The sequence below is a fragment of the Apteryx mantelli genome, chromosome 22 (assembly GCF_036417845.1).
Source record: "Apteryx mantelli isolate bAptMan1 chromosome 22, bAptMan1.hap1, whole genome shotgun sequence".
Classification (NCBI taxonomy): domain Eukaryota; kingdom Metazoa; phylum Chordata; class Aves; order Apterygiformes; family Apterygidae; genus Apteryx; species Apteryx mantelli.
In genome coordinates, this window is record NC_089999.1 from 8,305,567 (window position 1) to 8,319,088 (window position 13,522).

General features: G+C 39.8%; 1 protein-coding gene across 1 annotated transcript in view; it reads left to right on the forward strand.

Moving 5' to 3' along the window:
* The window catches only part of NIPSNAP2 (nipsnap homolog 2), a 15,486-nt gene continuing 1,964 nt past the window's right edge, over nt 1-13,522 (forward strand). The window contains exons 1-9 of the mRNA XM_067309625.1: nt 1-102; nt 4,570-4,709; nt 4,788-4,833; nt 7,684-7,778; nt 9,748-9,818; nt 10,245-10,385; nt 10,817-10,848; nt 12,143-12,237; nt 13,346-13,429. Coding sequence (XP_067165726.1) covers nt 17-102; nt 4,570-4,709; nt 4,788-4,833; nt 7,684-7,778; nt 9,748-9,818; nt 10,245-10,385; nt 10,817-10,848; nt 12,143-12,237; nt 13,346-13,429 — 790 coding nt within the window. The 5' untranslated portion in view covers nt 1-16. The remainder of the gene's footprint in view (nt 103-4,569; nt 4,710-4,787; nt 4,834-7,683; nt 7,779-9,747; nt 9,819-10,244; nt 10,386-10,816; nt 10,849-12,142; nt 12,238-13,345; nt 13,430-13,522) is intronic.

Here is a 13,522-nt window from a genome sequence, read left to right on the forward strand (position 1 = left end):
CAGGCGGCGGAGCAAGATGGCGGCGCGAGTGCTGCTGCGGCGGAGCCTGGCGGGAGCCAGCGCCGGGCCGCGCCTCCCGCCCGGCGGCGGCCTGGCCCTCAGGTGAGCCCCGGGGCGGGGGTGCGGCGGGAGGCGGCAGCCGCAGCCGCCCGCGTGTCCCCTCGGCCCGCCGCGCGGCGCCCCCCCGCCCCGTTCCTGACTGGAAATGGCGCCCCGCTCCCCGCGGGCGGGCAGCGCTGGGCCCGGCGGCGGCGGCGGGGGCAGCGCTGCCCGCGCCGCCCGTCCCTCAAGGTCACGGGCCGCCAGGCCGGCCCCCTGCCCTCCCCTCCGCCAGTCCGCCCCCGCGGGCAGCCGCACCGCGCCGCCGGCCCCTCGGCAAGGCCGCGCCACCGCTGCGCCACCGCGACGGGGCGCAGGCCGTACCCCCCCCCTCCCCAATCCGCCGTGTCGGGGCGCAGGCCGCCCCCCCCCACACACACGTATCCCACGTTGTCAGGGTGCAGGCCACCCCCTCCACATCCCCTGCTGTCGGGGCGCGCAGCCATCCTGCACCCCCACGCCGCCAGGTGACAGGGTGCACGGGCACCCCCGCCCGTGGGTCCCTTGGTGTCACGGTGCACGGGCACGCACAGACGCACACACTTTGGTGTCGGGGTGCACAGCCACCCCCAGGCACATATCCCCTGGTGTCATGGTGCACAGCCACCCCCAGGCACATATCCCCTGGTGTCACGGTGCACGGGCACGCACAGACACAAGCACTCTGGTTTCAGGATGCACAGCCACCCCACACATTCCCTGCTGTTGGGGTGTGCGGCCATCCTGCACCCACATATCCCCCTGCTGTCAGGGTGTGCAGCTGTTCTGCATCCCTACCCTGCACCGCGTATCCCCTGGTGTCGGGGTGCATGGCCACACACACACACCAACACCCCCTGGTGTCACGGTGTGCACCCACAGCATCAGGTTGCTTGGCCGCCCTGCACCCCTGCCCCATGGAGCGACGAGAGGCACAGCCATTCCTCACTTGTGTATCCCTCAGGGCTAGGCGTATGGCCGCACACACCAACACCCCTCTGGTTTCAGGGTGCACAGTTGCACATACACCATTTGTCAAGTCACAGCACCCTTACGCTTGTGTGTAAAGGTGTGGCGTGTGTGTTTCTTGGGTGTTGGGGTGCAGTCCTGCACGTTGTGCACACCCACATATGCATCCCTGGTGTTGGGGTACAGGCGCTCGCCTGCAGCCTCTGCATGTCAGGCTGCACATCTATATATACACACTTCCTTCAGGTGTCGGTGTGTGTGTGCACATGCATGCACCCCCCAGGTGTCAGGGCACACACAGCCACACGTGTGTGAAGTCAGACACATGCACACCTCTTGGGTGGCAAGGGCGTAGACACACGCATCCACAACTCCCAAGTGTCTGGGCATGGATATATACGGATGCCCTTGGGTATAGGGGAAGCAGACACATGTTATGTTCCTTGGGTGCTGGAAGCACAGGAGTGCCCAAGCTGGGATGGAGCTACACCCATTTTTCCTCCTCCTTTTAAAACAGGGGAAGGTGCTGTCTCAAGCCTCAGAATGGGCAGCAGCCCCTGTGTAAGACTAAAGGGATGAGCTCAGCAAGCAGCTGTTTGGAGTGGGAAGGGAAGGAGTTATAAAGAGAATATGTTATGGGATTTTATGTGTGGGGGTATTTTTCTTTGAAATAAGCTTTGACATTTGTTTAGACCACGAATCAAAAACTGTCAATTTATAGACGAGTTCTTTTTCTTTCTCTTCCAGGCAGACATGGGTTACTACAAAATCTAAATATTTGACCTGATACCTCCCTCTCCACCCAATTTATATTTTGTGCTAAAGCAGAAGTTAAGTGGGATAGAAATGTTTTCACCAGCATTTTTAGTCTAACATAAGCAAACTGTTCAGTGTTCCCATTTTGTATTTGCAACCCAATCTTTGTAGCTTTGTGCTAGGTTCTGGGGGTGAAACTTATGAGAAATGGATCAGTCTGTCAATAGTCTACAGGAATTAAAAGCAGAAAAGGGTAAACTTAGGTTTTCAAACTCATGATATTCATCTTTCGATAGCTGAAAATGTCACTGGAACGTAATTAGGGAACAACTATTTAAAATGCTTCTAACTTTACATTGTTTTTTCTAGTAATTAAATATTGACTTTTTCCTCTACATTTTGAAATAACACAGAGGAGCTGACAATAGCTTTTTTGAAATATGGACTTACTTCACCCAATCATTTGCTTTTTCTCTGCACCATCCTCACAAACATGCCATTTCAACCATTGTATCAGGTGCAGCTACAGGACCTGATTCTGAAAAGGCTCGTGTACATAATAAAAGCTAAGCCCATAGTTAAACATTTGTAGGGTAAGAACCTCCTAGCGAAGTCAAGCAGTGTCTTAGAAGATTCTGTGAAAACTCTCTTCTAATAAGTATTGTTCCCAGAAAATAAAAAAATTGTGAAGTGTGATGTTAATTCCATATAGTGTGTCTACATTCATTCTGTGCATATATTTGTATTTACATTAGCAACATTCACGTAGTTTGGATCCAATATCTTGTCTGCAAGTAAGTCCTCTGGATGATGGAATGTGCTGTTGTGTTTGCATAAAGGTGCGCAAATTTGTGCATGATGCTTACAACTGGCAGTTGAAAAAAGTGGATTTAGCATTAGTGTAGGACTTCTCAAAGGATATAGTGATTAAAAATAAGGCCCTAGCACCTCAGAGTGGGCATGCTGAATCTCTGTTTTAAAAAACTTCAGCTGTTACCATTCTTTATTGTGCATAATTTATTAGGTGAGCTTTACCCTCTTCCCAACTTGGCATCAGCTGGGGCAGCATGTGTTCCGGTGACGTCTGATGCAGTTGTGGCAACTCTGCAGTCACCTGGCCTGTCTCCTTCCCCCACTTCGGATCAGAGATGCGTCTACTCCAAGCGACTGCATACCCTCCATTCTGGCACTAGCCTCATCACAGAATACCCTTATAACTGCTTGTTTTCAGGAAAGACTACTTAGCTTTCAGCATAGTAACATGTCTGTAGGTTTGGCTGGGGTCAAAGAAAATTTCATTTTCAATATAGACCAATAAGATATTTACCAATTATTTCTTAACCTTGAAGGTCATCTCAGCTGTGTTTGGTTTTTTTTGGTTCTTTTCATTTCTTTGCTATCAAGTATCTTTTCTTTCCTCCATCCTGCTTCCTCAATGTAAACCAGTTCATTATATTATTTCCAGACATTGGGACTAAAAGATTGACTGTTAAAACACACAGTTGATGTGAACTATTTTTGTATAGTGTAGACAGGCATGTTCATAAAGGTATTTTTCCCAAAGGAAGCTGAGATTTTTTTCTCTTTTTTTTTCCTTTGAATGATTATCTCAAACTTTTGATAATCTGAAGGACAGCTTTGTAGCTGGAGATTGATACCTATCTTCTGGCTCCCATAGGCTGAAATTAAGGGTGAAGAGTTAACTTCTGAGGCAGGAATAGGTTTAAACCTCCAGCTCTGATGCCATATTTTTAGAATTTCAGAGGTTCAGCAGAATCCCTATACCAAAAAAGAGGCAAATAGAAGGAAATGTTTTTTATGAGGAAAGAGAAAGAACATTTGCATTTGGGGTCCCCTGTCAAGCATTATAGAGAATCAATTTAATATACTAGCTTTCTTTTCGGTCTGAACAACTTCTGGTAATTGAGGGGATTTCTGCCAATTGAAAAAAGGAAGACTAATTCCTCTTAACACAGTTAGAGACCACAGTTATCAATTGTAATGTTTTGGGTACTCTGTGGTTTAGAGGGAAGTGGGATTACTTTGAAAGTGTACTTGCAGAAACTGCATAAAGACTAGGTAAAAAAAATTAAGTGAAATCCTGTTTCAAAGTAGGGGAAACTGAATATTGCACAAAGAAAGTGGATCTGTATCCCTACACAGTACAATTGCCACAATTTGGATTTAAAATATTTGCAGGCTGTTTGTTTCCTGCCACTCGTAATTTTTCCCAAATTAGTCTTTGGTTATATTTTTTCTCTTGAAAGATGCCTTATTTAACTTTTCCTTTCCAGAATTGTATTTAAGTAAACACAGAAACATATGGTGCTTTCCTATTTACACTGTACAAACCTTTCTTTATGCTTACTGTCTTTTTGCTCTTTTTCACTCTTGGCTGTATAGATCAAGACAGATCCAGCCTCCTTGAGCAAAAACACTTGATTAAAAAGAAAAAAAATAGGCAGCAAAAAGCAGCCATCCATTCATTCCCTGCCATGCTTACAAAGAATAAAAGTGGATAGTGTATGGTTAACTTTACAGCTCTGTCTCACGTAAAAAGGTTTCTAAAGGGTGGATCTCAGTGGGGAAAGAACTGCCTTTACCTTGCTAGCAAGTGGATCAGTGGAAAGATTTAGCAGCAGCCTTGTATGTAACTGTATGTTATGACTCTGTTTGTATTAAACTTGATCTTGCCCATCTTTCCTGCATTGTGGGCATTTTTCAAGACACACTCAGTGACAGTATAATGTACTTGTTAATGTGTAGGGGGCTGGTATCATCAGCTAGCAGACCTCGTGAAGACAGTTGGTTAAAATCGCTATTTGTTCGCAAAGTTGATCCAAGGAAAGATGCTCACTCCAACCTTCTAGCCAAAAGGGAGACCAGCAGTCTGTATAAACTACAGAGTGAGTGATCTTTTTATATTTAACATTTTCATTTCTTTATCCTGTTATTGCATTTCTCATCTAATGTTGTTGTTTCAGTTCACAATGTGAAACCAGAATGTCTAGATGCCTACAACAAGCTTTGGTAAGTGCGTATGTTTCGTTTTCACATTTTGGACATGTTGATTTGATCACAAGCTGTTCCAAAAATTGACAGATACCATAATTGTTCAGAGGGGAGGTGGAAAAATTCTGCCTTTACTTACAGGCTACAATGGTCAATAGTTTTATTCTTGGAGAGAGGTGGCAAAGATATTTTATTCAGTTCACCCTTTGTCTTCCCTCTTGGAAGTGCCATTTTCCTAAGCTGCAACTTGAGGTGCTGCTTTTTGTGAACACGTAGGTGGAGTTTGCTGGAACACCTTTCTCCCATGCCTTAGTTGTCTATCAGTTGCTGCTCCACGTGAGCAGATGCTGGCGTGCTAGTATGTCCCACTCCAACTGACATGTAGGGATTTGTTTGGGGGAACGGGTGTTATTGTCTGCATACAGGAGGGAAAGGGATAAGTCATTCGTAAGTAAAACTATATGCCAGTATTAAATGAAAGTAGAATTTGGAAGAGATTTTAACAACCCTGGATTTGACTTTTACTCAGCTCACCCAGGTCTTCTTTCTACAAAGTTATGTTACTGAGATCTACCCTTAAAGAGGTATGCAAATCATTGGATAGGATCTTCGCACTGGGGTGATACCCTCCAGAGGGAGCGGTGTTATATGGGATTTCCAAAAAAGTTACAGGTTTTTTAAGTGTTTTTATTTTAAATTTACTAATTTAAAGACCAGATTACTGAAATATTAATCCTGATTTAGCTATGTAATCACTCCTTTAGAGCCAAACAACTGCCTTTTTAAAGAACTGAATGGTTAATTTTGGAAGTGTAATGAGCCTCACGTGTTTCAAAACAGCACTGTCTCACTGACAGTGATCATGTTGTCAGTTAAACATTCTTAGCATAATGATATCCTACTGCAACCAATTTTTGAAGTGTGGTGTATTGACTAGAACACCATCTGGGCTGGAGGGTGGGAAAGAAGTTCACACCTCCTAATTTCTCAATTCTGTTATTAGTTCATTGTACAGCCATGAGCAGGTTATCTAACATCTCTTCTCCTTCATATGCTCAACTTTGAAATGGGGATGGATAACCAAAAGCTATGTTCCTTACTATACAAATTTAGAAAATTCACTAGAATTATTTTCAGATCCAAGTTATTTTTAACTTTCCTGTTTAAAAAAAATACATACACAGAGAAGTGCAATTAGTTTTCAATTGGCTTTCTGTTTAAAGGCTTAGTATGAACATGTCTAATTACCCAAATTAGGGAAGGACTTTTCAGCAGTATCTTGTGAGCTACTGAAATGCTGAGTGAGAGCAGAGGCTCTTATTTTTAAGGAAAAAGACAATAACAGAGAAAGACTGCTGACAGCAGTCAGATGAAATATGTGGGATTTCATGTATACTTTCCAAACCAAAGTATTCCAGGGAAGTAGAAAACTTAAGAATGGAGTAATAAAAAGACTGAAGCATCTCTAAACTTCCCTCATTCCTCTCCCTAAATTAAACATGAGGAGGTAAACTCCTTATTTTACATGAAAGCAGGATAAGAATTGGCTGTCATGTATTAATAAAGAAATAATGTAACAAAGACTATTATGAAAGTAATTCATGAATCAATGGAGTTAAGGACCCCTTCTGAAGAATTAGGAACCAGTTATTTTTAAAAGGCAGATCAGTGGTGTCCCTGTCTGTGAATGATCAGGTATTCTGTTTGTGTTTTTTTTATAATTTACAGCAAATTATATTTTAGGATTATTGTTGTAATAATTTAGCATTACTGTTAAGGCTGCTTTTCTAGGATCTCATTATGCTTTGCAAAAACAAACTCATGATGACTGAAAACATCCTTGGAGAGTCATTCTATCATATTATTTCCACTGCATAGCGAGAAATATTGAGGTACAAATTGGTAATGAGATTTGCTCAAGGTCGTCTAGAAAGTCAGTGACAGAACCAAGAGGAAAATTCATATCTTCTGGCTCCCAAGCACAAGACCAGACTACTTCCTATTATTTGATATGATGCGAAGACTGTTTGCCTATGAGTCAAAATGATTAAGAGTAGTAATAATCGAGGGAAAAATATTAAAAGGCAAAGCCCAACCAGAGGAGCAGACTTATTCATCAAAGTACAGTGCAGTGAAAGCTATCTTAACCAAGTCAGCAACTGGTAAACCTTAATTTCCTAATGTTAATGTAGGTCACCTTTAAAGTTTGAAAAAATACTAGAAATATTAGAAATAGTCGTACAGAAATTTGTGTTGGAGGTATTTTTAGGGCAGTTTCACTGTACTCTAATGGATGAGCTGCTTCAAGCTAGGTCTGCTTTCTGAAATGGTAAAAAGCAGCAAGGCTGCATACTACAAAGTACAGTCATCATTTGATCATATTCATGTCCATCAAAATACTTGTTTTTATTCATTTGGCACAACAGAATTAATAGCATTGGAACTGGAGCAAAAGACTGTCCTTTCCTACTTTTGTGTATTTTACCTCTCTTGATATAGAAAACGTTTTCCTAAAGCAAGTGTAGGTAGGTTGCACTTCCTCTAAGTGAGACATCCCGATATTTATTTTTCTTATGTATCAGATACCTTTTAGGTGACATCACATAATTTATTGCATCAAAAGAATTGTGCCATGCTGTGTATTTGTCATACAGTCTAAGAAATGGTCACACTTACATTAATTTTCCATAGTGTTATAGCTATCTTTTCCCTTGTATAGCAGATTTGTGTATTTCAGCTTTCTCTTCTGAAAGTGGAACTTGCGAATTTTCATACCATAATGATGAACCTGTGGTGATTTGTTATACATATCAACTGTAGCCTCCCTGAAGGAAATGCAACATAGTGTCTGTATTCCTTGTTTTCAAGTCAAGAGGTGCTGCCAAAGATTCATGAAGAAAAACACTACCCATGTGCACTGGTGGGGACTTGGAACACGTGGTACGGAGAGCAAGATCAGGCTGGTAGGAGATAGAAGTACAACAGAATGTAAAACCGTACAAGTGAAACGTGTGCTTGGCAGGTTTCTTCTCTTTAAATCATCTCTGTTGATAGCAACCTTTAGTAATGTATACAGTGAGGATGTGTGTGCATCAGTTACCGGTAGTCTTTTAACATTTACAGTGTTTGCTTTTTGTCTTGTTGAGTTTGACAGCAAAGCATTAATTCCTAAAATTTGTCCTATTGTTAATACACTTTCATGTCTTCCTTGTGACAGACTAACAGTTTTTGGAAACCCGTGTAAAATTTGTTCCTATAATATTTTACAGGCGCAGATTGTGTTCCTGAATATTTAGGCCAAAGGCAAAGGCTTACAAAGTTTAACTCGTATTGGCCAGTATAAAAACTTTACTCAGACTTTCATGCTGTAATTGCTCTATGATAATGAAATGCAAATCATTCACACCATCTGAAAAAGTAATTGCACTCTAACCTTGAAATAATTAAAGCCTTTACTGGTGGAAAGTAAAGTATTTCTGTTCATGTTCATATAAGAATACTGTCTAATCACCTACAGTGAAAATGTATTGAACTAGAAATTATTGAAAAGCTGCTACAGAGGTAACTACAAAGTGTCTAGTGTAGATAGAAAACCTGAAAAAATTGCAAGGCTGTGGGAAATTGTAGGATAGGGAAGCCACAAATGTTGAGTGAAGTGCTGATATTTGTTCTGCAGAAGAAGCTCTATTGTTAGAGCTTTGCTAATATCAAGCTTGTTGCTTCACTATTGAAGAATTTACATATTACGCATTAATTTCTACTGCATTCATAGTATGTTGCAATATTGACACTGAACAAATGTGAGGAAATAACAGTAGAGAAACAGAACATTGTCCGAGAAACAGTTCTTAAAAGTTGAAGGGAAATTGGGGAATGAAGGCAATTGAAATGGAAATATCTTAGCCAAGCCTCGTTCATTGTTTTCGTAATGTATTAACACAGACTGTATCTGTAATCGCATCGAAAGCCTGCCTTGAAAGTGTTATAGCAGCTGTTCTAGCAGTGTAATAATGCAGATTAAGGGGTTTTGACTTGTTCAGTACTTGTGCCCAGGCTGGGTTAATAGTAGCTGGATATATCAAATTTGTCCTGGGGATTAGAGAGCAGCAGCAGCAGGCACAGTGGATGAATCTGCTCTGATAATGAAGTGCCTTGCATTAGTCTCCAGTTTGCTCTCCTGGAAAAGGCGCAAGACAGCATTAGCTTCTTTATATGAGAAGAAATAGCTTTTGTGAGTCTTCAAGGAAAGGAAAGAAGGAGATTTGAAGATGAAATATTGTTGCCTTGCTATATTAAGTGCTTGTAAATAAATCTTGTTATAGAGAATGCTTTGAAAAGCCTATCAAAAGTAGATACCTATTTTGAAATTGTTTGATGGGAAAATCCCAGCAAATATAACAATTCTAACATGCTTAGATATCTTCTGGTTTGCTTTTTTTAATTTAAAGTTTACCTAAAACATAACATTTGCATCATTTTTCATGTCTCACAGAAATTATGTTATGCTCTTTTTGCTTGAGTAATTTACTGAACTAAAAATTCTACCAGTCTGTTGCTCTTATGTGAAATTGGTATAAAACACATCTTTGGAATTAAGTCACCCTCTTAAATTGAATCTCAGTTTCAAGTACAGTCATGTAAAGTCATCACATCTTGCTGGCATGGCAACAAAAGTTCCTTTCAGAAATCTTCCTGTTAGAATAGATTGCAAAATTTTCTGAGAGAACCTTTTCAAAAAGCAAATGATTCCATTATTCTTAAAATGTACAAAGGTGAAGTTCTTTCTTTAATGAAAATTCATTTTTGAACCCGTTACCAGACTTCTATTTTTGTATGATTCTGTAGTATGAAGAGCCTTTTATACTATGATATTCCGTAAGTTTTAGCACTAGTGTGCAACATTTCTGAAGAAGCTTCCTTTTTCTGTTTTAGTTCATCTCTGGAGGTATGAGGGAGGCTATCCAGCTCTCAATGAGGTCATGAGTAAGCTCCGGCAGAATAAGGTAAAATGCAGGGATTTTTTGAAGCTTTTGTTAAAAATAGCTGATTTACTTAGAAGAGAACATAGAATAGTCAGAGCAAAAAACTGCACATTTGTACACCTGTTTTTACTTCTGTATCTCATCACTTGCTGTACAACCTTAGACAGTTGGCCTGTTTGGAAAAGAGTTTATTCTCACATTCAAAAGGGCTGAGGTTTTGATATATGAATATTTTATGAAATACTTGGAGATTCTCAGGTGCTGTGTAAGCATACCAGTTGCAATTTTCAAAGATGCTAGGGGAATCTAGATGTCTCTAAAATTTAAAGGATTTGGATATCCAAAGCCCCAAGATAGCACTGAAAAAATCTCAACCACTGTATGGTATGGTGTTGTTTGTTGTTGATACATAATATAAAGTTTGACAATGATCATGTTATTTTTAAGGAATTCACAGAGTTTCGCAAAGAAAGAGGTAACATGCTTCTCTCTCGGAAGAACCAATTATTGTTGGAGTTCAGTTTCTGGAATGAACCTGTTCCCAGGGAGGGGCCCAACATTTATGAACTAAGGTCCTATCAACTTAGAGTAAGTTTCAATTTTTATTTTTATATTATAGGCAATATACTGTTGTAAAATATTCAAAACGTGTTCATACAATGTAGATGGAAAACAGACCTCATCTTAAAAATCTGGTTCTTATCAAAGTTGATGGCAGAGTTGTTGATGCTCTCAAAGTGTGGGGTTGAAATATGAAGGCAGGCTCCAACAAGATACTGAATATCTCCTGTGAAGGGCTGAATACTTTGTGTTTTGATCTGAGATAAACTTCAGGCAAATTACTAAGAAGTACTATAGTAAATAAACATAGTAATTATAGATTATTATAATATACTTATCTTTTGAAGGAAATAATTTTGTTAATAAATAGTGTTTTCCATATGTAAATATTGTGAAAACCATCCAAATATTTTAACTTTCTTTCAACTACAATTTAAAAGTCTGTTTTGTTTTTGCAGCCTGGAACAATGATTGAGTGGGGAAATTACTGGTAAGTGTTGCTTTACCACTTGTGTTCTCTTATTTGAGAGATGTATGTTTAAAAATCTATAAAGTGGAAGTAACAGAATGGTGCCAAAGCATTTCAGTCACCCAGTTAATGGCCTGCTGCTCTTCTTATGTAACTTGTAAAATAATTGGCCCTCAATATATCCTTTGAGGAAGGAAAGAGGAATCCTGTGTGCAGACAATACTGTGTGCTCTCTGACTTGGCTTTCCTTTCCATAACCTTTTTAAATTTGATGTAATATAGCAGAAACCTTGGTAATCTTTGTTTTCAGTAGAAAGCACTGCTCACTAAAGAGAGACAGTTAACTCCTTAAGACTATATTGATCTTTCACCACTTCCTCGCTGCTAGAAGCTGACTGACTTTTAGTTTAAATGGCCTAAATCTTAGCTCTTTTAATCTTTAAAAGTCAAACTTTTTCTTGGAAACTATTGAGCATCACATTTGTATTTTAATATATAGGTAAAAAGCATTTAAGACGGTCTTCTCTTCAGTATATGCTTCTGATTTTGTCTTGTTTAAAACCAGTGTAAGTTTCTTTCAATTTACATTTTGTAAATCCATGCAGTCCTAATGATTGATACTTAAATCATTTGGAATATTTTTAATTATTTTCACAAGGGTGAGGACTTGGATTTTTAGACATGTAATTGTCATCGATATAATTTATTTAATTACAGTAATTCGCCAGTAAATTGGATTTATAATTTTTATAAAATATGCATATCTACAGTGGTAGCAGTTCTATTTTAGAAGAGACAACAGATTTATAGTTAAGAGAGATATTTACACAACAAGTCATGGAGTGTTGCACAGTACAGCTGCGTAACAAAGGTGCATGTGAATAAAAACACTGCATTCCACTACCATGAAATCTGTGGTAAATGAATGTGGTAAGGACGGCATGACTGAAACTCAAGGATTTAGTTTTGGAAGAACCTGCTGTAAAAACATTCTGCCACTTTATGTTGTTCTGTTCCAACAATTATCATTATACTGGCTCTAATGTTGAAGAAACAAATTATTAACACACAGTCTAATGAAACAGTAGGCCTCCAATTAACCCATTCTAACAAGATGTATAGGTATATTGCTCAGTGCAATAACAAATAACAAATCAATGTGTTGTGGGTTTTTTCACATTTTTAATTGCTGAAGTGTACTGCGAGTGCTGTTTAACATTCATGCTTCTTTTAAACTCTCTGCTTTCCTATCAATCATCACCTATTTCCTACCCAGAAATCTGCTGTTTTTAAGAGTTGCTATGATCTTTTGTAGGGCTCGTGCAATTCGTTTTCGGCAGGATAATAATGAAGCAGTTGGAGGATTTTTCTCACAGATTGGGCAGCTGTATATGGTTCATCACCTTTGGGGTAAATTTGTTTGCATTCCCTGCTTTTTTCTCACTGAGTCAACCCCTAACAGACTGTTGGCTTTGCCCGGGAAACAAGGTTCTTACAAAAGGCAAAGAAATAAATGTCTTCAGTGTTTTTTGATATCAACAATGTTGGTTTTCTTTATTTTTGTGCAGGCAACTTTATTTTCCAAATTGAAGCAAACAAAAGTGAGCATTTCTTGTCTTATGTTGTTTCCATCAATAGTTTCTCACGGCCCTTTCTTATTAGAGACTACTTGTTGTTTGCTTTCAATACCATAAGCATGACAAATTATGTCCTGCCATCTCTTTTTTCTGGCCACATTCATGCTGAAGTCAGCTTTTTACAGTTCAGTTTCAAGTATCACACATACCACGCTTACAAGAGGAAAGTCAAGTATTTACTGACATTAGTACATTATGATGTTTTGGTTTTTTGTTCATGTTAGGCTCCACCAACATGCAGCTACTTTCCACACATTAGGATATTTTCAACTTGAAGGAGCTCATTGTCCAATATTTATATAGGGAAAACATACTTTATTATCTTCAGATCTCAAGAACTCAGAATATTAGGTTCCAGCACTAAGAATCTGACGCCCCCTATATAGGACTATATTCTGTAGCATTATCTGTCTTACCTGTTTCTAATTCACCCACTGCCACCATGTTTAGGCTTCCTCATGCTGCTATTCATATCCGTTGTCACACTTAAAAACCTATAATCAGTAGGTGCATTAGTTTATTGGTGTTGTAACTCTTAGTAGTTTTTGCCAGTGTTTGCAGAAATACTCATGGTCAGAGATGAATGCTTCACAGAGCACTGTTTGATGGCTCTTTGCCCACCACCGCCCAAAATGCTCCAACCATGCGGTACTTACATAGTGTAGCATCTGCAAAGTATGTTTTTCTCTCTTTCCCAGTTCCTTCCTTTTGCATTGGGTTTGGAGCTTTTCCTTTTTATGGAGAAGAACTTCTGACTTTTTTTCCTTCCCAGTGTTTGCTCTCTCCCAATTATGTATTACAATGCTTTTAAGGAGGCTATTTATGTGTAGAAGGAAAAAGAGTTACTTACAAGCTTTGTGCTTGTTGTTTTCCCTCACTAGCTTACAAAGATCTTCAAACCAGAGAAGATATAAGGAACGCCGCATGGCATAAACCTGGCTGGGATGAACTAGTCTATTATACAGGTAACAGATTGACTTAATTGGAATGGTGGAGGCAGACTTTTATGCATGGCATTGGTTTTGTTCCTCAGTACATTGCACACAATGATAAAAAGT